Genomic DNA, 25,557 nt, shown 5'->3' on the forward strand with positions numbered 1-25,557 from the left:
GACGTGGCGCAACAGTATCGAAGGTCAGATTATTTGAAAGGCTGAGATTGATTTGGGTTTTAATCTGGTGTGGTAAAGGCTATTGTATCCTAAGAAATCAAAGGATCAGATCTAAACACTATTAGATCTAACGGTTGGGATATTTTTAGTATTTTTTAATTTGTTAAAAAAAAATTAATATCGTACTAGGGTGCAGAAAAAGTATAAGAAAAATAACTAATACCTCAATCGTAACCAAACAATAATGCTCGAATTCAGAATTCAAATTCAAAATGATTTTTTTATCTTTTTTTTCTCTTCTGTCTTGATTTCATTGACTATTTATAGCCAATGAAATCAGACAAAAAATCACATGCGGTTTTGCCCCGAAACAGCCCGAAACTCATTTTTCATCCCGGTCGACATGGTGTGACCCGTATTGACCCGGTGGACTCGGTTTTGACAGAAAATGACGGTTTTGCCCCGAAACAGCCCAAAACTCATTTTTCATCCCGGTCGACATCGTTTAACCTGTATTGACCTGGTGGACTCGATTTTGGTAGAAAGATACGGTCGACTCGAGAAAATATATTTTAGACTCTTTTTTTTCTTTTTTTATATTTATTATATTTTTTTGTCATGAATAATAAGATAAAATAACATTCAAAAAATTTTAGTGAATCTAAAATTGGGTTACAACACACTAGTTCATCAACAAGTTTAATTGGAACATATTTTTGCATTGTGTCTGAAGCTTTAACCTTAAGCTCCACATGTTTGTTAGTACCCCGATCCATCTCAAAATCAACACTAGTAGACTCCTTTTTCTTGTTAAGCATAATAGACTGTTTAAATGTCACATCCCTCAAACAATAAACTTATATGACTTGGAATTAACACATCATAAGCGATATCCTTTCACCTTAGATTTACCAAGGCGAAATGTATTAAGCATATACGATGAAGTTCTAAAAAATTCTGGTAGCCTAGGAATATGGCTATCAAGTTGGATAATTGATTAATCAAATGGTCTAATAATTTCATCAATTCTCCCTCCCTTTACAAGGAGGTTTATAATTATACCAGATGTTTAGGAGGTCAAGGTAACTTATGGCTAGTACCTGCAAAAGATTTTTTTTTATGGAGGTGGAAACTCTCTGATACTTAAATAAATATATTTTTAAAAAGGAAAAATACAAGAATATTTTAGAGAGAGATACTATGAAAATATATATGCAGTAGAGAGTAAAAATTATGAATCTTTATTTTAAAAGTTGCATGATATATTTATAATTTATAAGTCTTGTATTTGTATAAAGATTGTTATCTCAAACTTCTTAAAAATTATTATTAGGATCTTTTGAACAATTCTAAAATCAGAAGAATTAATACCAATAGTCTTACATTGTTCATAATGCCAAGTTTATTAGCATATTCCTTAAATGTTTTTTATTCTTTCATCCATCTCAAATTCTCGTACAAAATTCAACACTTGCATCCCTTTTATTAGCATTTCCTTCGTATTCTTTTTTTAAAAAAATCCTAAGTTTTCTTGGTTGTTTTAGAGTTATTATTTTGTTGAAAATAATGGGTGACACTGCTATAAACAAAGTTGCTTTTGCTTTTAATTTTTTTTACTTTCTCTCCTTGTGATTTTTTTATTTGTGCAGTGGTTAAATTGCTTGACAAGGTTAGAACTTTATATACTTTTTCAATAGTTTTCTATATATTATTAGCATCAACAAAGACTTTTATTCTAACGGTCCAGACCTGATAATTTATCTCATCAAGCACTAGAGGTGCAATTACAATGAATGACATTTCTAAATTCATATTGGATGTGTAGTGTTAAGTGATAAGTATTTAGAAATTGTGTTTGGGCTTTCTTAATCTCACATATCCTTAAGATAATCAACTCTGATACTGGTTATATACAAAAGAAAGCAGGTCTTTTAATTCTTCAGATGCAGAAGATGATAATTTTATTGAATATCAAAGCATTTATTTATACAATAGAAATAAAACTGAATTGCAAGAAAACCTCCTTGCATATCAGGTTCTACTGTTACATAACCAAAAAAAAACTGGTTATGGCCACGAAAATAACAACAAATAAAAACTAATTCTGCTTCTTGAGACATGCTTGGTCAACAAAACATAGTGACACCGATTTACTACCCCAAGATTGCCAACTAAATTGACAAGAAACCAAACTAGAAAGATTGCTTTAAAAGACAAGTAACAAATGGAAATTTTACTGCTGAATTTTTCTGTACGGAAAAAGAAAAACACAGACCCTTCTACTCGCATACAAAGACATCTATGAGATAGGAAGACAGCAAAAACTACGTGGGTAAATGGAAATACAGTCAAAGACATGTGTAGTAGAATTAGAAAGACACAAGCTGAAGGAGATAAACTGAAGAAGCTGAAGTCAGAAAAACACCTGAAGCTTTCATTTATATGTACATGCCTGAACTGGGAAGCTAATGTGCCAATTACAAAACAAGAAATTTAATGAAAGAAACTAAAACATCACCAACTTTGTTCAACATTTAACATGATTTTATTGTTTCCTTCTCACATTCAGACGGACAAACCAGTCTTCTTTTAGGCTTCCATGCGGATGATACACCTGAGACCTGCTCCACTAAGCATGTAGTCAAAAGCCTTGTTGATTTCTGAGAAAGGGACCTCATGGGTGATGAATTTCTCCAGCTCAAGCTCCTGTGACATTACAGCTAGTAAGTTTAACAGTGGAATGCATCAAAACAGAATAAAGGAATAGCTACTGTTTTGTTTCTTCAAACAAGAGTTTCAAGATCCGAGCTATGGCGTTGAGCCTGTGTTTGGTAGTGTGGTGGAACCAGCTCTCACATTTACAAAACCATTGGTACATTTAGCTAGTAGCAGCCAGAGCTATCCCCATAGTGCTTTTTGCATTGTGCTAGCGAAGAAGGCTAAGAAGTTTCATTCCCAGTAATCAATTTCGATCATTTTAGTTTGATGTTTCGACCAGTTAATTTTACCTTCAAGTTTCCACGAAGAAATTTCACAAGGACCATAATTCGATTACATATACAGAAATATATTCGTATACTGCATACCGAGTGAGATTAATGGGAACTCAGATATACCTTGTTCATGTACTTTTCAACCACAGAAGGAAGGTCGGAGCGCGGTTTGTAGTTGCCAAAGAAGGTACCCTTCAGAGTCTTCTCATTCAGGAAACTCATTGGATGGGTTTTGAAAGAATCATCTTTGTTGGGCACACCAACAAGTACAGCAACACCCCATCCCTGCAAAGCAAGCAAAACGTCAAGAATGTTATGCATCTTAACTCGGTGATTCTCTTTTTGACTTTCAATTCAATGACTGAAATGAAATCATCGGAAATTACATCATGGACACATTCAAAGGCAGAAATCATGGCATTGATGCTTCCAGTGCACTCGACACTTCGATCAACTCCTCCGTTGGTCATCTCAGCTATCACCTAAAGACATGGAATCAAATTTAGAACAGACTTGAGAGATCCATACACGCTTGTTTCTCAAAACATGATATATCCACTATCTCACTAACCTCTTGAACGGGCTTCTTATAATCTTTTGGGTTTACGAACTCCGTGACACCGAATTTCTTGGCTGTTGACAAAGAACAAGAATGAACATCAGAAAGCAGTTACAAATACAGCAGAGAGAACGTGACTCAATGGGGAACACTATTACCAAGAACGAACACTCAAGCTACTTAATTTTTTATCCGTTTCATGTTATAGGCTATTTGACTGTGCTCAATATATATCAGTCAATATATAATTTTTTAGGAGAACTCAGCAGTGGATGCATTGAAATTTGATCTCAGTAAATGCTCCTCTCACCTTCATTGAACCTATTGGAATTCAAATCGACACCAATGATTCTTGAAGCACCAGAAATTCGAGCCCCTTCAGCAGCCTGTGAAATAGAAACAACAAGAACATCTTTTGCATCAGCATCCACTTTCTGAATAGGAAAATCGCTCACTAATCTTGTGTTGGAAAAGAAACTTACTGCTAGGCCTACAGCTCCTAGTCCAAAAATGGCTACTGACGAGCCTTTCTTCGGTTTCGCAACGTTCAAGGTGGCACCAAGACCTACAAGTCCAAAAAAACGAATCTTTATTACAAGAAAGCAAAAACTTCTTCATCCATAGAAGAAAGATTGAACTGGGTTTCGCCCCTAACCTGTAGAAATGCCACAGCTGAGGACACAAACTTTGTCAAGAGGAGCAGCCGGATTGATCTTGGCAAGACAGCCAACATGAACCACAGTGTACTCACTAAAGGTTGAGGTACCAACAAAGTGGTAAATGGGCTGCCCTCTAATCGAAAATCTAGACTTTCCATCATTCAACATCACACCTCTGTCAGTGTTGATCCTCAGAAGATCACACATATTACTCTCCTCAGATTTGCAATGTCGGCATTCCTTGCCCTCTCCTGTGAAGACCGTTACACTCTCCTGTGAAGACAGGAAGCACGTGGTCACCGGGTTTCAGGTCTGTCCCCCCCTCACCAACACTTTCGACAATCCTACAAGAAAAGAAAATATCAGATCAGTCCCCCCCATTCCTCACTATCAACATAAAATGAGCTTATCGAAGGAGCACAAAAATTAATGAACTAATGGATCAAATTCATACCCTCCTGCTTCGTGGCCAAATATGCGAGGAAACAATGGGGTTTGCCCCTGCAACATGACAAATTAACCATGCTAATTATTTATCAATCTCTAAGAACACAAGAAGGAACCACCCAGATTATAAAAACAAATCGTAATAGAAAGTGCTAATCACCTTGGCTTCCCAGAAGTAAACATCAGTATGGCAGAGGGAAGTGAAGAGGATCTTCAAACGAACCTCCATAGCTTGTGGGGGAGCCACCTCCACTTCCTCCATCACTAATGGCTTTCCAGCTTCCCATGCCACAGCAGCTACAGAAGATTACACGCATCCCTTTATTTAAGTGACAAAAGATAACGAGAAATGTTAAAAACAGGAACCAAGTAAAGTGGCTTTTCTCAGTTACCTTTGCAACGAATGACTTGACCAGCAGTGCTTGACATATTCTTTCTTGGCTTGAACGAACTTTATGTTTCTTGTGTTATGAAGAGAAAGGTTTGTCTTTGTGGGTTCTTATAGTAGCAGAAGCATGCGTGTCTCTGTCATGCTTATGGTTAAACATTGATTTCAAGTATTTTAAGGAGAAAAACCATCTACGATCTCTGCTGTTTTACTGTGTCCTCTGCATCGGACCTGCGGCTCCATGGTCTCTTGATTCCCTGTTTCTGTTTTTTTGTGGGTCGAGCTAACTACAATTAAGTCCGCTATTGAACATATTTTGATACATATAGTATGACCATCCATTTCAATTTTTCCTACCTTTTACTTTCAATTTTTACTGAAAATTCTCTATTTGCATGGATTATAGTTTTGTTTTTTCCATGATATCAAATAGTTTTTGATAATCAGAATATAACTTACATGCTAGGCGTGAGAAAACTTGGATTTCCCTAGTAATATGCAACCTTAAACTTTGTGGACTTGATTTTAAGAAATGATAGTAAGATTTTCCTAGTTTGAAATTCAATTTGAAACCGTCCATCATGATCAGGGATTGATTTCTATTTAGACTTGGTGGTTTTATATTTCCAGTTGTGGTTTTGTGATTTATTATTAGTTTATATATATACATCTCCCACTCTAGCAGCCATTAATAATCAATCTGTTTAACGAGAAGGATTGGTTTCTAGTGAAGTTGGATTTAAAAACTCATCTTCCTCTTGACTCTTTTGATCCTAATCTTTCCTCAATGAATAAAAAAATCTTTCTATCATTGTAACTCCTAATCAAATTGGTTGTTCTTTGATTCTTCTTCAAGGTATCCATGGGTATCAAGACGGAATCTTCTCCCAAGAAAGTTTGCCGCATTCACAAGTGCTCGAACATGAGACCACTTGCCTTTCTTGGCAATCAAATTTAGTTCATTTGAAACAACATAATCATATTACCAGAAAACATATACTGTGCTAGACAAAATAATGTAGAACTGGAGATAGATATTATTGTAGATTGTAATAGAAGATTTTATCATTCATCAAATGACCCTAGAAAACTAAGCTCAGGGGTAAATTAATCTTCGTTCTACACGTGATTAATTTGTCTGTGTTGTTTTGATTAGGGGTACAATGATATTATTTTTTAAATAGTAAAATCCCTTCAATACTCTTAAATACAAAAAATCAAAAAATCAGATAATTGGAGAGTATTTAAAATTTTTAAAGTTTTTTCATTTCAAAATATATTAAAATAATATTTTTTTAAAAATTATTTTTTACATCAACATATCAAAATAATCTAAAAATATCAAAAATATATTAATTTAAAATAAAAAAAATAAAAAATTACAATTAGTTTTTTATAATAAAATTGTTTGGAGGAGCGCGCACACTCTCATACATAGGGTAAAAATTTGTTTTTACCATGTCATTTAATTACTCTTGGCAGTTAGTAGCTACTTGGTTTTAATGGACGGATAATCACCGATGTTTTTTTTTCTTTTCTCTCTCTTTTTTCTTGATATTCATGCCTAATACTTAAAATTTTAAAGCAATCACATTGGTTAAGTATACTTAAGTATTAGTGCTCATTTTTTTAATTGTTTAATTTTTTTTTAATTGTCCATTGCCTCTTTTGTAAACTTGTAATTGTTTTCCATCTCATTCTTTAATTAAATTTTTTTTATTTTTATATATTTGGTTTTTATTCTTTTTTGGTGGTTTTTATTTTTCTTTAATTATTTTATAAAATTATTTTTTCTTTTCAATTTAGCCCTTCAATACAATATTATTCATTCTCTTCTTTTTCTTCTTTTCAGATTTGATTTTCATTTTTCTAGTTGTTATTTTTTCTTTTGAATTTTTTTTTGTAATTGATTTTATTTTTTTTAGTTTCATCATTTGATATTTAATTTATTAAAATTTGAATTTTATGTTTTTTCAAGATTTGTTGTTTATAGTCAAATGGTTTTGGTCATGGGTTCGCATCATTTTTTTTTACTTATTGTATTTTTTAATTTCATTACCAGGTGTCAATTTTTTTTGTTTATAGATCAGACTTCTTGTTTTTTTTATATAGATTATTTGAATCCTATAATATAACTCTTGAATTTAATAGATTAGCTCAAGTAGATTCACATATTTTTTTAATTATTTTTTTTAGATTTTTTTATATACTTGATTTTTTATTTTATTTTTTAATATTTAACTTATTAGAAATTAAACTTTATTTGTTTTCATGTTTAGTGATTTTAATTAAAAGGTTCAAGACGTGAGTTTTATAAGTTAATACAAGTTAGATTTTTTTTCTTATTTCTTTTGTTTTCACATTAATTTTTCTTATTTAATATTTTTTTTCTTTTAAATACATATACGTCTAATGAATATTATTTTTTAAAAAGAAAATTATCCAACATGCAATGGAAGAATGCCGGACATGTAATTGGTTGTAAATATTTCTTGTAGGAAGTCGTCATTATATTGTAATAATACGTTGTATAACTAATCTATTGCAGTTCAACTAACAATTGTCTCTCTTTTTGTTTTTGGTTTTTTCAGAAAATTTAAGTTTGAAATATCTTTTGAATGATAAAAGAACAAATAACAAATCATTGGTCAAACAATTCTAGTTCATATAATTTCGATCCGTGTAATAATTTTTCGATAGAAGGATGAAAAACACGTATTTATGCTCTCTTTTTTTGGTGAAAAATATGTAATTTTAAAGTCTTACAATGGTCTATTATTTATGAAACTTTTCGATTCTCCCTGACCCTTGACTCCACTGATCCTAAGTGATTTTTTTTCTAAAAAAATAAATAATAATAAACTTAGAGACTATGGAACAATAAATGATAACTTTAATTTTTATCAATTAAATTATTTATTAATTAATAACGACACAATATTTATAATGATTGTCTATTAAAATTTGTTAAAGCACTAATTAGATAATAACATAGACATCAAAACCTTGGGGAAAATAAAGATTAATATCATTCTAGAGATGCTATATCACCAATAAAATAATAATTTAATTTGCCATGGCCTTGGGCAGGGGAAGAAGCAGGGAAGAGGTGAACAAGAGACTTCGATACCATTGTTTTTTTAACAGGGTGCGAGACAAAGAAGTGGAAAGATTGGTGTGCAGGATGATCTGTTGATCCATATCTTTATGTGATAAACTGATTTATTTAATAATTATTAATAAATTATAACTCAGCAAACATTAATGTTATTTTTTATATAAATAATTTAATTCTACTTAAATATTATCAATAAAAAAATGAAATTCAGATATGAAATCTCTTGGTAAAATGCAAATTAAAAAAAAAAAAGGAAAAACCTAGAAAGCATAGATGATGTCTAGAAGAATCCACAATTTTTCTTTTTTCCTTCAATCTATTCATTGAACTTTTTGGAAAGGAAGAAATTAAAAGGTAAAGGATTAAAATAACAAAATTAGGGAAAAAGTGAAAATTTCGAAGTTGATGATAAAATGTTTGTTTTAATCATTTTATTTTTCAAATCATAACTTTTCAAGTATTTTATTTTGATATAAAGTTTTATTTGTTTTAAAAAAAAATATTATTAAATTTTGATATTAAAAAAATATTGGTTGATATTGATTCTGATCATAAAAATAATTGATTTTAATATAAATAAATTTTATTTAATAAAAAAAATTTAAAAAATGTTTTTTATATTTAAAATATTTTAAAAAATAAATTTAACATTAGAAAGTTTTTGAATTTTAAGTTAATTTTTTTAAAAAAGAAAAACTCTTGCCCTGATTTTTATTTTAGTGACCATTTAATCGCTAAAATCCAGTCACTATCGTTAAAAGAAAAAGATTGCTTTAAAAAAAAAATAAGCAAAGCTTAAGTCCATATGCTTGAGTTGACATATTCACTGCGCCTTTTTTTTTATTATTTTTTTATTAATGTGGGGTGTCCGGGCCAGCTTACGCGCACCACGACTAATCCCCACGGCCTACTGAACACCCTGCAAACCCAGCAGGTAGGTAAGGCAGCGCGGGGCTGACAAGCATGCAACTCCAAGGCTCGAACCCATGGCAGCAAAAGGCACAAAACGCCTACCACCGCTGGGCAATACTTTAGGAGCACCTTTTTTAGCAGGCAGGTAAGACAGCGTGGGGCTGACAGACATGCAACTCCAAGGCTCGAACCCATGGCAGCAGAAGGCGCAAGATGCCTACCACCGCTGGGCCAATGGCTTAGGTGCACCTTTTTTAATTAAGGCTCAGGTGGAGGCCGGCACTCTTGGAATTTATTTTTTTGGTTGTTTTTTATGTTTGATAAAAAAATTTAATTTAATTTTTTAATTTTATCATTTCAAAAAATTTAATTTAATTTAATTTAATTTTATCATTTTATCATTTAATATTTTATTTATTTTAAATTTTTCTTCATGAATTATTTTATTAAGTTATTCTAATCTAATTTATTCTGTAGGTATTTGATTTTACTATTATTGATTGAGTTAATCTTTACACCGTTTACTTAAAAAAATAAAGTAGCCACGCCTCTTTTGTTTTTTAAATTTTATCTAAATAAATAAGAAAGTGGCCGAACCAACTCTATCAACTGTCTTACACAAATGGAGTCAACAGCATCAGCCTCCTTCCTCCTCCTCCTCCTCCTCCTCATCCTCCTCCACCACAATTCTTCAGCCACAACACCAACCCTGCCCACTTCAAACTCTAGTTTTCCCAATGAAGCGCTACCTACAAAAGCTGGGTACCTCCCAGTCAACCCGAAAACCAACTCAGCCATTTTCTACACTTTCTATGAAGCTCAACACCCAACTTCACCTCTCTCTCAAACCCCACTTCTCATCTGGCTTCAGGGTGGTCCTGGATGCTCCTCCATGGTTGGGAACTTCCTCGAACTGGGCCCTTATCGTGTTGTTTCTGATTCCGAAGAACAAAACGTTACTCTTCAACCCAATCTAGGCTCATGGAACCGCATTTTTGGCCTCCTTTTCCTTGATAATCCTATAGGAACTGGGTTTAGTATTGCTGCTAAGCATGAAGAAATACCAAGAGATCAAAACACTGTTGCTAAGCATCTTTTTTCTGCAATAACTAAGTTTCTTGAATCAGATCCAGTGTTCAAGACTCGTTCGATCTATATAACTGGTGAGAGTTATGCAGGAAAGTATGTTCCTGCAATAGGACATTACATTTTGAAGAAGAATATGAAGCTGCCTGTGTCAAAGCAAGTAAATCTGAAAGGTGTTGCTATAGGTAATGGGTTGACAGATCCTGTGACACAGGTGAGAACTCATGCTGTGAACGCTTACTTTTCTGGTTTTATCAATGAAAGACAAAAGAGGGAATTAGAGGAAGGTCAAAAGGAGTCAGTTAAGTTAGTTAAAATGGGAAATTGGAGTGCGGCAACGAATGCAAGAAGTCGGGTCTTGAGTTTATTGCAAAACATGACAGGGCTAGCTACGATGTATGACTTTACTAGGAGAATGCCTTACGAGACAAGGTTGGTTGCGGAGTTTTTGCAATCTGTCGAGGTGAAGAAGGCATTAAGTGCAAATGAATCTATAGTTTTTGAGCACTGTAGTAAAATGGTGAGGGAAGCATTGCATGAAGATCTGATGAAGAGTGTCAAGTACATGGTGGAATTCTTGGTAAAGAATACCAAGGTATTGTTGTATCAAGGGCATCTTGATTTGAGAGTGGGTGTGGTTTCCACTGAAGCTTGGATTAAGACAATGAAATGGGAGGGAATAGGGAAGTTTCTGATGGCTGAAAGAAAGATATGGAAAGTGAACGGAGAGCTTGCCGGGTATGTTCAGAAGTGGGGGAGTTTGAGCCATGCCTTGGTGTTAGGAGCTGGACATCTTGTGCCTACTGACCAGGCAATAAATTCTCAGGCTATGGTAGAGAACTGGGTTTTGGAAAGAGGAGTCTTTACTCGTGAGCAAGAGGAGGATTCTGCATCAGGATTGTTGGACGCACTCTGAAATTAGTATTTGAATCAAATTCGCATGGATTTTTTAGGCTTTCAGGCAATTGTTTGTAGTGAATATCAAGACAGAATCTTTGTTTCCTCGAAGCCTTTTCAAATAGATCGAGGAAATAGATGAACATTGAGAACAATGTTCATCTATGATTTAATTTGTCCAGAGTAATGGACTATCATGCTGGAAATATATAGTGATAAATACAAGTCGGACTATGATTTATTAATGCCAGAAATAGGCAGTTCTTGCACAAGAAAATCATAAGCGAAAGTAAAGTTCTAACAGCCTTGTTTAATTCGCAATCTGAAACGTGAATTTCTTGGCTCGTCTCACACTAAGAACAGACCATTCTTATGCATCCATCCGGATGATACACCTGAGGCTAGCTCCACTGAGCATGTACTCAAAAGCCTTGTTGATTTCAGAGAAGGGGACTTCATGGGTGATAAATTTCTCTAGCTCCAGCTCCTGTACATACTACAACTAGTGAGGATAACAGACTGTTTTGCATTGTGATATAATGCTTCAAAGCCAGAGGAGGAATGGCTACTTTATTGCTAATGTTCATGTTCTTTAAATGAAAGCAATTCACTGTTAAAGATCATTCTAGTTAGTTTGAGAAACTTCACATACAGATCTGCTTCCGATCTACTCTAATAGAAACCACAATTCTGCTGGATGTGGAGAGATGATTAGGAACGTATGCACCTACTGAATTTGATTAGTGGGGACTGAACTTACCTTGTTCATATATTTTTCTACGACGGAAGGAAGGTCGGAACGTGGCTTATAGTTTCCAAAGAAAGTACCCTTGAGAGTCCTCTCATTCAATATATTCATTGGATGGGTTTTGAAAGCGTCATCTTTGTTCGGCACGCCAACTAGTACAGCAACACCCCAACCCTGCAAAGAAATCCAAAATGTGAAACTGATTTAGGTGTTTTTGATGTATTTGGTTTTTTTCTTTCTTCTCGAAAGGCTAATGGCTAGAACAGTTTTCACACGAACTTACATCATGGACGCATTCAAATGCGGAAACCATGGCACTGATACTTCCTGTGCACTCAACACTTCGATCAACTCCTCCATTAGTCATATCAGCTATCACCTAAAGACAGAAAAATCAAAATTAGAGCTGAAGCAATAGGTTTGCTTGAACCCTTTCCCACGAACATGATTTCTCTTCTTACAAACCTCTTGGACAGGCTTGTCATGATCTTTTGGATTTACAAATTCGGTCACTCCAAACTTCTTGGCTGTTGAAAGAAACATCGGAAATCAGCTGTTGGATAGCATATTAAGCATTTCTTATCAGAATATGTCAGTACTATCACCGGGAAACAACAGCAAAGATACTCGATGATATGCATATCAGTTTCGTCTTAGTTACTTGACAGTGCTAAAGTCCTCTGTGCAGCATCCTGTGTTTACTATTATGGACATCATTTCGATCCCCCCCTCTCTCTCTGTTTTTTTTTACTTCTTTGCAGTAACTGAGTAGATTTAGATACACCATATGTCTGCTACATAATTGTAATGCAGCCAACAAGTTAAGGCAGGAATGGATAAAGAACCCAAAGGCAAATGAAACAAGAATAGGATTTTACTAAATGTTTGGTTTACCTTCTTCAAATCTGTTGGAATTCAAATCAACACCAATAATCCTTGAAGCGCCAGAAATCCGAGCCCCTTCTGCAGCCTGATCATGTCATATAATAGAAGCAGTTTTAAAATAAGCAGCGGCCTAGCATCTGAATTCAGAAATGGATAGAAAAAATTCCTTTGTTTAGTGCTTTGGAAAAGAAACTTACAGCAAGGCCAACGGCTCCGAGTCCAAAAATGGCCACAGAAGAGCCTTTATTTGGCTTAGCAACATTCAAAGTGGCACCAAGACCTACAGCACAAAACCAAATCCTCATTAAAAGAAGGTAACAAATTCTGTATTCATGTAAGAACAATTGAATTGCTGTTTTAAGCCAACCTGTAGAAATTCCACAGCTGAGGACACATACTTTGTCAAGTGGAGCAGCTGGATTGATCTTGGCAGCACAGCCAACATGAACCACAGTGTACTCACTGAAGGTGGAGGTACCAACAAAATGGTAAATTGGCTGCCCTCTAATTGAAAATCTAGACTTGCCATCATTCAGCATCACCCCTCTGTCAGTGTTGATCCTAAGAAGATCACACATATTACTCTCCTCTGATTTGCATTGTCGGCATTCCTTACACTCTCCTGTGAAGACGGGAAGCACATGGTCACCAGGCTTGAGGTCTGTCACACCCTCACCAACACTCTCAACAATCCTACACCACCCCAAAAGAAAAATGGAGACGTGAGCAAAAATTATCGAATTAGTCACCCCAATTCATCACTATCAAAATAAACAAAAGCATAATCCAAGTTCAGCAAGCAATGACTAATGGCTCAAATTCATACGCTCCAGCTTCATGACCAAATATGCGAGGAAATAATGGGGTTTGCCCCTGCAATTTTAAAACCAATGTTATATTATCAATCTCTGCAAGCACAACTAGAAACGCTAGCGCATAAACAAGATCACATGCATGATTCAGTAGCAATCACATACCTTGGCTTCCCAGAAGTAAACATCAGTATGGCAGAGAGAAGTGAAGAGAATCTTCAAACGAACCTCCATAGCCTGAGGTGGTGCCACCTCCACTTCCTCTATCATTAGTGGCTTTCCAGCTTCCCATGCTACAGCAGCTACAATACAACCATCCCATCATTTAAAAAAAAAAATTAAATACATTGACCTATTAAAGCATCGTTCAAAAAACATTATATCATATTTTTAAAGGCCAAAATTACAGTTAAATCAATCAAATTCATAATCTAGTTCTCCTCTTCTTATTATTTTTTTTTTAATAGTAATTATGAGTGAGTTCTCTAATTCTCCACACAATTTGATCTCACCGTCTGGTTGAAAACAAGATTTTTCATAAACAAAAAAGAATCTGGCACTGTTAAACACGCAAAAACAATCTCATTCCCAAGATTTAAGAAGGCAGAAGGAAACATACTCTGTAATAGCAGTTTGTCTATTACCTTTACAACGTATGACCTGACCAGCAGTGCTTGCCATTCTTCGCATAACCTGACCAGCAGTGCTTGCCATTCTTTCTCGTTATTCTCTTGACGTAACAAACCTGTTTTCTTTGATCACTTTCCTCTGTTTCTTGAGTTCTGAAGTAGCTCTGTGGGGGTGTTTCACTATTTATAGCGGCAGAATCTAGTACTCCAGTTGGCCTTTAATTTTCTACCAGCTATATTCTTATGAGAAATTCCAAATACATTTTAAAGATGTTCGACAAACAATGGTAAATGGCTGAAATCCTCCATAACGTCTGTGCAACAGAAAATGAATGCAGCACATATTATGGAGAATCATTCGATTCTTCCTCATTACATTTTCGCTAGAATCTCCTTTTCTGCGTGCCTACATGGTTTTTATTCTTTTCCAAAATACTTATGTGTATATTTCTCTTTCGTTAAACATATAAAAAATAAAAAATTGTTTCCTATATTGCTCAATCCACATATCAAAAATAAAATTTAGACAAATATTTTAGCAAAGGATGGATGAGGGCACGAGGTTGATTCTCTTGATAAAAACAGAGCTTATGTGGGCTTGTGATTGCCAGTCAGTGATCACCGCTAGTTGCGTTAGCTGTAAAGGGAAAAGAGATGTAGGGTGTGATGAATAGATGGGAGCAAGCAAATCCAGGGTCTCCATTGTATGTCTTGGCTCCCATGGAACACGCATGATTGTTCCCTGGTTTTCCATTTTAAAGAGATTCGAGGCTTCACCACATAAAAAGGTGGCGGAACTCATAAAGCGGCATCCAAAGAAGATGGTTATTGTCATAATTAAAGGATTAAATAAAATGTTACGTAAATTAAAGGGTTTTTTTTTTTTTATCAACCAAAGCAAAAGATTATAGAGAAAGATGAATATATGCGTCCGACCGAAATCTTTATAGATTAATTCAAATTAGATTTTCGTCCAACTGGAACAAACCACGCGTCTCTTATGTGTATTTATTTTTAAAAAGAGGACCCCATTAAATGTTGAATTTCATTTAAGGATTATTTTTCTAAGAAATATTTTCCACGTGAATCCCACATGCTAGCGGAAAGTACGTGTTATAATTGTTAGATATGGAAAGTAAATAGTATATCTGTATACGGTACGGTTATTTTTAAAAATACAAATACAAAAAATAAAATTTAACCATTTTTAATTAAATTAAATAAAATATTGACTTGATAAAATTTAGTAAATCTAATCAAACTTGATTTATCATTGACTAGGTAAAAATTAAAAAAAAATAACATTATTTTAATAAAAAATAATTGATTTTAACTTATCCAATAATTTATCTCATAACCTAATAATTTAGATCCTTTTTTAATATTTTTTATGTCAAGTTTAACAACTATTATAAATAGTAAATATCATTTGCATGGAGTCTCAAATGGGATATTGATGAACAAACTTGAAATAGGTTTAATATAATATTGTGATAACTTTTGTGATTATAGTTTAAAAAAATAAACTTAAATAATATAGTTTTAGTTATGAATTTAAAAAAAAAAAATAGGAGGTTTTGAAAGACATGTTTAATTAAAAGTGTTGTAAAATGGGTTTTTATATATAAAATAAATAAAAAAAAAAACAGATTTTCATAGACAGGTGAGTAAGTTATTTTAACTTATATAAAATAATTATTTGTACATTTAAATATAAAAAACAAAAATTATTCAACTAGTCGAACATTTTTTTTTTTCTCAAAAGCTACTTTTAGAGTCCCACTTTTGTTTTCTTGAAGTTAAAACTCAGCGGGCCCAGACTCGGGGTCGTGTGCTGCGAGTGGGAGTGGAGTGGAGGCTACGCATAGAATATACATCGTATTGTAAGGCCTTCTGTGATGATGTTAGCATAGTGAATGGACCCACCCAAGAGAATACAAAACCAATTGACCCAAAATTATACTGTGTCTCGCCCCAAATCCACTCCAACTTTAAAATTAAAAAACCAAGACATGGGTCAGCATCGATCCTTCAAACCCATGATTTTTTGTGCAGTATTAATTTCGAGTTAGATTTTAAAATTATAATTAAAAAATATATCTAATTAAAAATAAAAAAATAAATATATTTGTTGAATAATTTTGAAGTCAATATTTGAAATCTCAAAATCTCAAATCACGTTTTAAGAAATAAAACTATAATGAATTCTCTGATTTTAACTTAGATGGTATATCTTTGAATAGAATGGAGATGAATTCAAATCTTAATGTATTGAAGCTGATTTCCATTAGACATATATATATATATAAAGAACAAAAGATTTCCATTAGACATATATATATATATATATAAAGAACAAAAAAAAAGAAATGATTTAACTATGGTTCAATGGGGATGGAAACTCTAAATATATAATTTCTTCTATTTTTTTTAGTCCCACCTTATTTAGTAAATAATTTAAGAAATTATGTAAAATAATTTAGTAAATTAGATGAAAAAAATATATGTTTTATATAAACATTTTCAAACTTTTAATCTCATTTATAATAAATTTAAATTTAACTAGCTCAAAACACTTCAAAAACACAAATTTCACAAACGCAACTCTATTATATGGATTTGACACAAGCTAGTGAACAAACCAGAACAAGCCTAAACAACCTTTTTTGGCCTGCTTTTCTTATATTTAGGTGATCTTGAATATATAAGTTGGTCTTGAATAATAAATTGATTCTATTGGTCAAGGTGTATATAATAAGTTAAATGTTTGGATTTTTGTTTTAATTTTGATAGTTTCTAATGTGGCGAGCATAATAATAATATTATTATTATTACATACTTTTAGATTTGATGTTTGAAAAACAATTAAAAACCATATTTGGAAAATTCTTTTTTAAGAGTATGTATTGTGTTCCTTGAAACTACATGGAGGAAAAGAACCTTATAGGTTTGGAAAAGAAGAAAAATTCAAAACCAATTTCAGATGCAAAGAATGAAATTAATTCTCTCTCTTTTTTTATTTTTTATTTTTTTCCAGTTATCTTTCTCTTGCTATATACTCTTCGGGATTCTATGGATGGAAGCTCTGTGGACTCGCCCAGCACATTTGAATGCCTTCAGCTAGACGGCACATATAAACAAATAATATTTCTTAAGATGCTTTATAGTTGGAGAACAGCTTGTCTATGTTAAGCAAATCTTCAAGGACCTGTATTTCAAGGTAGTGATTAGCATATTGTTTTTTAAATTACTAAAAAAACATATATCAAAATATTATATTTTTTATTTTTTAAAATTTATTTTTAATATCAATAAATTAAAATGATCCAAAAATATAAAAATAAAAATAAAAATTTTAAATACAATACATAGCTTTTATGAAAAGAAAATCACACGTTACTTCATATGTTGAGCTCTTGGATTAATTATAGGTTTAGAAGTCATTGTTACACACAAGTGCCTTTTTTTTTTTTGGACGCAATATTAATTAAGTATAAAGCTAGGTGGAGGGAAACATTGTTTTCTTATATTCATTTGAATTATATTAGTAATCCATGCTTTTTTTTGTTATTGATTTTTTTAATTTAAATTTTTTATGAGGATTTAGAGTTAATAATTTATTTTAATATTTTTTTATATAGTTATTAAGGTATCAAAAAAAAAATATCTCAACATTGCAGTATTGTTTATTTAAAAAAAATTAATTAAAAAATAATTTTAAAAAAACATAAGTTATTAAATCTTGTAGAATCAATGATTTATTTTATAAGTTTGATGAGGGACATGATTCCTCTGCTTAATAAGATTAGTATATTAAAAATATTTAAAAATGAAAAATAAACTTAAAATGAAAAATAAAAAATTTATAAAATTGCTGTTACAATCGCAACATTGAGGACCGTTTCATTGATCATAACCCATTATATTCACAGTTTTTAAGAATAATAAAGCACCGACCATCTCTGAATTGTCAAGTTTTTTTTATAATGATAAAGTATTGATTTTATTATATTTTCATTTTTTAATATAAATTAATGGTTTCATTGAGAAAATATTAAAATGACTTCTTATGATATCATGCACTCATCGGATGACCAATCATAGTTCAACATGAAATTATATCGAGCTAAAAATATTCAAGCCCAGAAAAAAAAAAAACAATCCAAAACTTTTATATTTTTATATATCAATAAAGTAAAAAAAAAAAAAAAGGTTTAAGGCACACGGGTTATGCTTTAATTAAAAGTGGGCTAGCTCCAGATTTTGAACACACGCGTTTCAAGCGAGTTTGTGACGTGGCGCTTGCGAATTTGGCCAATCAACAGCCTTGTTCTACTCCGTCTTCTTCGAGGACTAATGAGTTCGCCTTTTTAATTCTCTTTCTCTTCCAATCTGCTGGCGTTTTTGGATAATTTTTACATAAATAAAAATAATTTATATTTTCAGAGCCGTGATATGAAAACTATAATGATAACAAAAACTAAAACAAATGTCTTATTGAGCCACTAAAGATCCATTTATTTTTACCTATCAAAAATATTTTTGAAAATAATTATGATTTTTTTATTTTAAATTAGTTTGATATGTTGGTTTTAAAAATATTTTAAAAAAATAAAAAAAATAAAGCGCGTGGAAATACATTTTTTTCTGGCTAGCAATACAGATGGTCAGAGACTACGGGCTGGCCACGTGGCATGGCCCAATGGAAAAATGCAGCTTGTTGCCATTTCCTTTCCCTAAGTTTTTCCATGCAAAGTGCCAAACCACACAATAAGATGAAGAATTGTGAGTCTTAACTCTAAAGTGCCCTTGAGTGGAAGGGTCTCTCAACTGTAAACTGCCCTTGAGTGGAGGGGATGGACTCGTGTGAAGGACACCATGCCGCCATTAAGGAACCGGGTAGTTATGGAGTTGAAGAAGACAACCAAAATATTTACGAATTAGAAAGCTTGCCTTCCATCTTTCCCAAGTGTGTGCCGTGTTTTGGTTTTTAGAACACACGTGTAAGCTGTCCTACTCAAGACAGGATAAGTTAGTTAGGTCCCCCGCCCTTATTTTTTTATCACCAAAAAATTATCCAAGTTGCATGCCACATCAGGCGACCTATCATCCGGTGACATATCATCAGTTACAAAATCCCAAGACAAGAATGAATATTATATTGTTTGCTCTTGAGACAAAAAAAAAAAAAAACAAAAATAATATCAGCAAAAAAATACAGGATTTTTTTATTAGAGGCCAGGAGTGTGAGCTTTTTATTATTTTTTATATTTAAATATTGATTAATTTCATTTTTTTTTTATTTTTTAAACTATTTAGTTTAATTTTATTTTTAAAATGGTGATTGATCTTTTTTACATTCTTTTTTAGTGCTTGGAATGGATTAGTTTAATTTGTTTCTATATTTTTTCTTTTTTATATTTTATATAAATTAGTTGTATTTACATGATGCATTTATAAAAATAAAAATCATTTGTTATTAAATATGACAATTAGCCTCTTATATAAAATTATCAAAAACTTATAAAATAAAAAAGTATAATGAATGTAAAAGATTTGTGTATGCATTATCTTTTGCTTTTAGTCATTAATTAGTGTTGCTAATTTTATTTTTATTTACTAACTTATTTCTTAAAATTTATTTTATAAATCATAAATAACATCATCTTATTTCTCAATTAAAAAAGTTTATGATATATAAAAAGGCATAGAGAATGAAGTTATATATTTTTTTTTCATTTAGGATAGAAATTAATTTGAATCCACCCCGACTAACACCGATGGGCAGAGGATTAGTATAAGCTGTTCAATTTGGAACAAAGAAGAAATTATGAGCTCAATAAAAAAAAAATTGAAGTCAATAAAATTTTTCATTCTGGTATTAAAAAGTCGCACTTCACATATCATTATTTATTTATACAGTTAATTTCGCTTTATATTCCAAGTCAAGAATTCGTGAGCTCAATAAAAAAAATTCTAAAATTTTACAAATTTGCTATTATGATTGATTTAGGATTGTTTTGGTAGTATAATTATAATTTTTTTTAAAAATATTTTTATTTAAAAATATATAATAATAATAATTTTTTATTTTTTAACATGAGAATATAAAAAAATTAATTTAAAATAAAAAATTAATTTTTTAAAACAAAAAAATAAATAAGTCTTTAATATCTAAAATACCCTTACAAATTTTGATTGAAGAAAAAGATGAGAGATATACATGGATATTTTTATATTTTTTTTTAATATAAAACTGGGTTGACCCTGAATGTAAAAAATAATTGTTAAACATTAGAAAAATTCAAAAATTTTCCATGTAATTATTCCTATGATCAAGATCCTAGAGTATTTGAATCCGAATGGCAATAATAAAAAGAGCAGAATTTATTAACCATCATAATTAATTAGAATTCGAGATATTAATTATTGGGCTCCGAACTAAAAGATTGAAGGCAACTGAAGCAACATTTCAATGGGCGTGGTTTTTTTATATACAGAGGGTCGTAGACCGCGGGCTGGCCAAACGTGGAATTGACGCGCACAAGCCTCTCGAATTCGTTAGCTTTTGCCGCCTCCTTTGATCCACAGGAAAAATATTTATATTTCTCTATAACTACTCTTTAATTTTCAAGCATTCTCCAAATAAATAATCCATTTATCATCATCGGATCATCATCTTCTTCTTCTTCTTTCGTCAAACTCCTATTCATCATCAACCCGGTTACCATTCACTTATCATCATCTCCTTGTAGTTCTGTAACACATGGAGATGGAGCTAGAGCAATCCATGCAGAGAGAGGCCACTCCTAGTACTGCTCAAGCTATGCCCTCGAAGAGTACTTGGACTTCTACCATCTTGGCAAACGACGACTCACCATCAGTTACACCTACTGGTATTAGTAGTTCGTCATCTCCTTTGATATCATCTTCTGCTAAAGATCGTTTCCGTTGCTCGAAATCGTTTAGGGCACTAGATATTGGTGCCCCGAAGAGCAACAGTACCACTGATAAAAAGCTAGCATGGTTGCGCTCTCAAATCATTGGTGATGATGTAGAGTTTGATTCTCCATTTGGAAAGACAAGACTCACCTATGCTGATCATACTGCCTCCGGGAGATCTCTTCGCTATATCGAGAATTTTATCATCAACAACGTCCTCCCCTTCTATGGTAACTTCTTATTATTGCTTTTTTTTTTTTTTTTTTGCTATATATAGACTTGATAGTTCTTCTTCTTTCCATTTTCAAGTCAGCAAGAGCAGGATTCACGCTTGAAACCAGCTTAATTCCATAATCCTATTTGAATATGCAAGATTAAGAGCATCGTAGTTTTTTTTGCATGGAACCCAAGTCCCTGATCATAGATAGCTAGAAAGGTTCAACCAGCTGCGAGTCAACCAATTATCTTATAAAAAATTAAAACGATATTCGAAAAAAATTAAACTAAATTAAACTGGATTTTTTTTGGATGAACAAGCTGCGAGTCAAATAATTTTTTTTTATTATATTATATTAAATCAATTCTTTATTTAGTTTTTGTTGAAACTACCTCAAATCACTCTCTAAAATAATAAAAAATGTATGTAAATAAAGAACGTTGAGTTTCTTCGAGCACTGTTTGACCAGAATTCCTGGCAAGTTAAGAAAGTACATTCATATGGCGTCAATCGGGTGATTTTGCATCTTTTCCTTCTTTTCTTGCAACCATTTGCATGAAATAAATCTTTTATTTTTTATTTTATTTTACGATTTTGAAGATCGTTCAATTTCCTTCGCAGCGATAATTTATTCCTGAAGACACTGCTGTTCCTTTCGTTAGCAAACACGTTGCCACTGTTGTTTTCTTTTTTGGTATAGATTGTTGTTTGCGGTATCTTCTTTTGTGGGCGCGCGCCCATATTATCCTAAATATTAAAACGCGTGGGAATTTCCCCTAGTAGTTGCTGTTGTCCATCCATCCACACAAATTCCCCGTATTAGTTATTTGTTGAGAGAGAAGAGAGAAAGGTTATCTGGATTTTAAAAGTAGAAAATGAAAATTATTCTTGATATTGATTTAAATTATTAAAATAATTGATATTTGTTTTAAATATTTTTATTTTATTAAAAAAATTTATTTTAGATTTTTTTTGAAAAGATAAATTTGAGCTTGGATACATTTTTAATTTTAGGTTGATTTCAGTTTTTTTTATTGTTTTTTAAAGTTATGAATAGATTTATTATAATTTTGTAAGATTTTTTAATTCAAAAATAGGTTAAAAATTATTTTTTAAGTAAAAAAACTTAAAAGTTGATTTTCCAACCATTCTACATGGCCAAAATCTAAAAAGCCATCATCTGATAAATTCAATTAATGTATGTTGTTGTGTTGGTGTCATCCACCTCAAATATAACAAATAAATAAAGGGTTTAGTAGTGCGGGCCCTAACAAATGGGTTAAGTAAGTAGGTCCGATATCGTTTAATTTTTTTTAAATTATTTTTTAATATTTTTTATTCATTTTTTTATTTATATGTAGATTAATAATCATTCTCTATTTCATTTTATTTAGAGATTTTTTTTTAAATGATTTTTTTGTTATACATTTAAATTTTGGAGTTTTTTTAGTCCATCTATAATTTTTTTATTTTATTTAAAAATTTACTAGCTATTAAAACATATTAAAAAAATCTGTGTATATATTATTTTTGTTTTTAAAAAAAAATTTGGGCTGCAGCAAGGCGCAAGTAGAGCATCCAATGTTCATATTTATATACAGAACCCTGAGATATACATGCTCTAAATTAATGTCAACAGATTGGTTTTGAATTTAATTTATGTGCAAATATAATTTAACGACACTTGGATTTCTACCATTCACTTGAAAACATACATTTTTATAACTTTCTTAATTAGCTTTCTTGTTAAAATAAATTTATCTTTCGGTCGTTAATTATTAGGAATTAATGTGTGCAGGTAATACACATACTAGTGACAGTTATGTGGGACATAAGACCACAAAAATGTTGCATGAAGCTGCCGAATATATCAAGAAGTGCTTAGGTGGGAGCCAAGATGACGCAATCATGTTTTGTGGCTCAGGCACCACCGCAGCCATTAAGAGATTACAAGAAGTAATGGCCATTGCTGTGCCATCAACTTTGAGAGATAGGCTAATTAAATGCCTAAGTAACGAAGAGAGATGGTTGGTTTTTGTTGGTCCTTATGAGCACCACTCGAATCTGCTATCGTGGAGGCAAAGCTTGGCAGAAGTAATTGAGATAGGTTTAGACGACAATGGCTTGATAGACATTGAAGATCTAAGGCAACGACTTGAATCATATAAACATGCAAACAGGCCTATTTTGGGTTCCTTTTCAGCTTGTAGTAATGTGACTGGGATTTTCTCGGATACTCGAGGAATTGCTCGACTTCTTCATCAACATGGTGGTTTTGCTTGTTTTGATTTTGCTGCAAGGTAACAAAAAATTTATTCTTGTTTTTCCTTCTCCTTTTTTAACCATTTATGCGTGAAATGCACTTACACATTGCAATTGTTTATTGCATCATCAAGCATTAACTTCTTGGTTTATACATGTATATATTTATGCAGTGGTCCATACGTGAAAATTGATATGAGATCCGGAGAGATTGATGGTTATGATGCGATTTTCCTTAGCCCACACAAATTCCTAGGGGGGCCAGGATCACCGGGAATACTTCTGATGAGCAAAGCCCTTTATCAGCTAGGATCCTCAGCTCCATCAACTTGTGGAGGTGGGACTGTTGATTTTGTAAATGGCTACTGTGAAAAGGTATGCCTTACATGTTTCCTCTATTTGCTTCATATCAATGGGATAAAAAATGAGATGTCAACCTAAATTAAAGTTTCTTCATCAATTGCAGCATACATTGTACTTGAATGACATAGAGGAGAGAGAGAGTGGAGGAACTCCTCAAATAATTCAAACCATTAGAGCAGCATTAGCTTTCTGGGTTAAAGAATACATTAGCCACCGAGTGATTGAAGAGCAAGAGAATATGTACATCGCAAAGGCACTCCACAGGCTTCTCCCAAACAAGAATATATGGGTTTTAGGTAACACTACTGCTAAGCGACAAGCTATACTGTCCTTCCTCATATACTCCACCACAAACTCTTCTTCAACAAGCATGATACATGAGAGCAGCACAACTGATAGCAAAAACACCAACGATGAGGTTCTTTACATGTGGGGAGAGATAGGAAACAAAAGGGACAAGCCTCTTCATGGACCTTTCGTCGCAGCACTCCTTAACGACCTATTTGGTATTCAAGCTAGAGGTGGCTGTGCTTGTGCTGGCCCCTACGGTCATAGTTTGCTCCTTGTCAATGAGCCACGCTCCCTAGCCTTCAGATCTGCCATAAATAAGGTAAGATAGTTCTTTTAATATTTCTCGACAACATTCAATCACCTGCTGCTAAAGAACTGATGCTGTGATTTCACTAAATGTCAACGTTTGATGCCATTAATTAATACTCCAATGCTTCAATTGCAGGGTTATGTTGGAGTAAAGCCAGGTTGGACAAGAGTTAGCTTCCCCTACTACATGTCAAGTGAGGATTTTGAGTTCATTCTTGCTGCGATTGAGTTTACAGCCATTTATGGCCAGCGATTCCTCCCACTGTATCACTTCAATTGGAAAACAGGTAGCTGGACGTTCAGAAACAAGGAATTCAAGAACCCAGTAGACAAAGAAAACAATAATGACACCAACAAGTTCGCGTCATATTTTACGAGGGCTAAACACATTGCGAATCTGCTTCCCAAATTCCCTTCCCAACGAAAGATTCCTCGGGAAATAGACCTTGACCTCTTGTATTTCCGAGTCTAGTACCACTCCACCTCCTGCTGTTGGCTACTACTGAGTGTTCCTGTGTGGAGTCATGCTGGCATGTCAATTTTTCTTCTATTGAGGTATTCATTAGTATCACATTGATATATATGTGTATGTATATCAAGAAAATATACACATTTTTTTTTTAATTTCTTTTTACAGTTTATTTTTACTTGCTGCTGTCTATCCATAATATTTCTCTCTCAACTATGTGCTCCAATAAATGCATGTTTCGAATTATAGTGTAAAATAATCTTTAAAAATATTTTTATATAAAAATTTATTAAAATAATTTTTATATTAATATATTATAATTATAAAAAAATATTTAAAAACAATAATTTAACATTTTTTTTTAAATATACTTTCAAAAATACTAAAAATATAAAGTATTTTTCTTTTCTATTCTAGCTACTATATAAAAATAATATTTTTTTATTTTTTAAATTTATTTTTAATATAAAATATTAAAAAACACATAAAAATATTTTAAAATACATAAATAAACAAATTACATAGAAATAAAACTTTACCTATCTTCTTCCTCCTCCTCTTTCTTATCAAG

At 32.3% G+C, this 25,557-nt stretch overlaps 3 protein-coding genes and 1 pseudogene across 3 annotated transcripts; 2 read left to right on the forward strand and 2 right to left on the reverse strand.

Annotated features, from left to right (window-relative positions):
* Positions 1–2,408: 2,408 nt before the first annotated feature.
* Positions 2,409–5,251, reverse strand: LOC105131177 (alcohol dehydrogenase-like; annotated as a pseudogene).
* Positions 5,252–9,676: 4,425 nt separating this feature from the next.
* Positions 9,677–11,304, forward strand: LOC105131179 (serine carboxypeptidase-like 50). Its single transcript, XM_011034022.1, has one exon. It carries the CDS (start codon positions 9,699–9,701, stop codon positions 11,076–11,078), a length of 1,380 nt encoding a protein of 459 aa, XP_011032324.1. The 5' UTR covers positions 9,677–9,698; the 3' UTR covers positions 11,079–11,304.
* LOC105131178 (alcohol dehydrogenase-like) lies at positions 11,276–14,552 on the reverse strand. Its single transcript, XM_011034021.1, has 10 exons — positions 14,149–14,552; positions 13,670–13,806; positions 13,519–13,565; positions 13,060–13,385; positions 12,890–12,972; positions 12,702–12,777; positions 12,273–12,334; positions 12,091–12,186; positions 11,820–11,981; positions 11,276–11,546 (listed from the first exon to the last, which is right to left on the reverse strand). Exons 1-10 carry the CDS (start codon positions 14,216–14,218, stop codon positions 11,430–11,432), a joined length of 1,176 nt encoding a protein of 391 aa, XP_011032323.1. The 5' UTR covers positions 14,219–14,552; the 3' UTR covers positions 11,276–11,429.
* Positions 14,553–20,680: 6,128 nt separating this feature from the next.
* Positions 20,681–25,164, forward strand: LOC105131180 (uncharacterized). Its single transcript, XM_011034023.1, has 5 exons — positions 20,681–21,305; positions 23,091–23,592; positions 23,728–23,929; positions 24,021–24,527; positions 24,654–25,164. Exons 1-5 carry the CDS (start codon positions 20,900–20,902, stop codon positions 24,987–24,989), a joined length of 1,953 nt encoding a protein of 650 aa, XP_011032325.1. The 5' UTR covers positions 20,681–20,899; the 3' UTR covers positions 24,990–25,164.
* Positions 25,165–25,557: the final 393 nt, after the last annotated feature.

Source organism: Populus euphratica, unplaced genomic scaffold (genome assembly GCF_000495115.2).
Source record: "Populus euphratica unplaced genomic scaffold, PopEup_1.0 scaffold103.1, whole genome shotgun sequence".
NCBI classification, from domain to species: Eukaryota; Viridiplantae; Streptophyta; class Magnoliopsida; order Malpighiales; family Salicaceae; genus Populus; species Populus euphratica.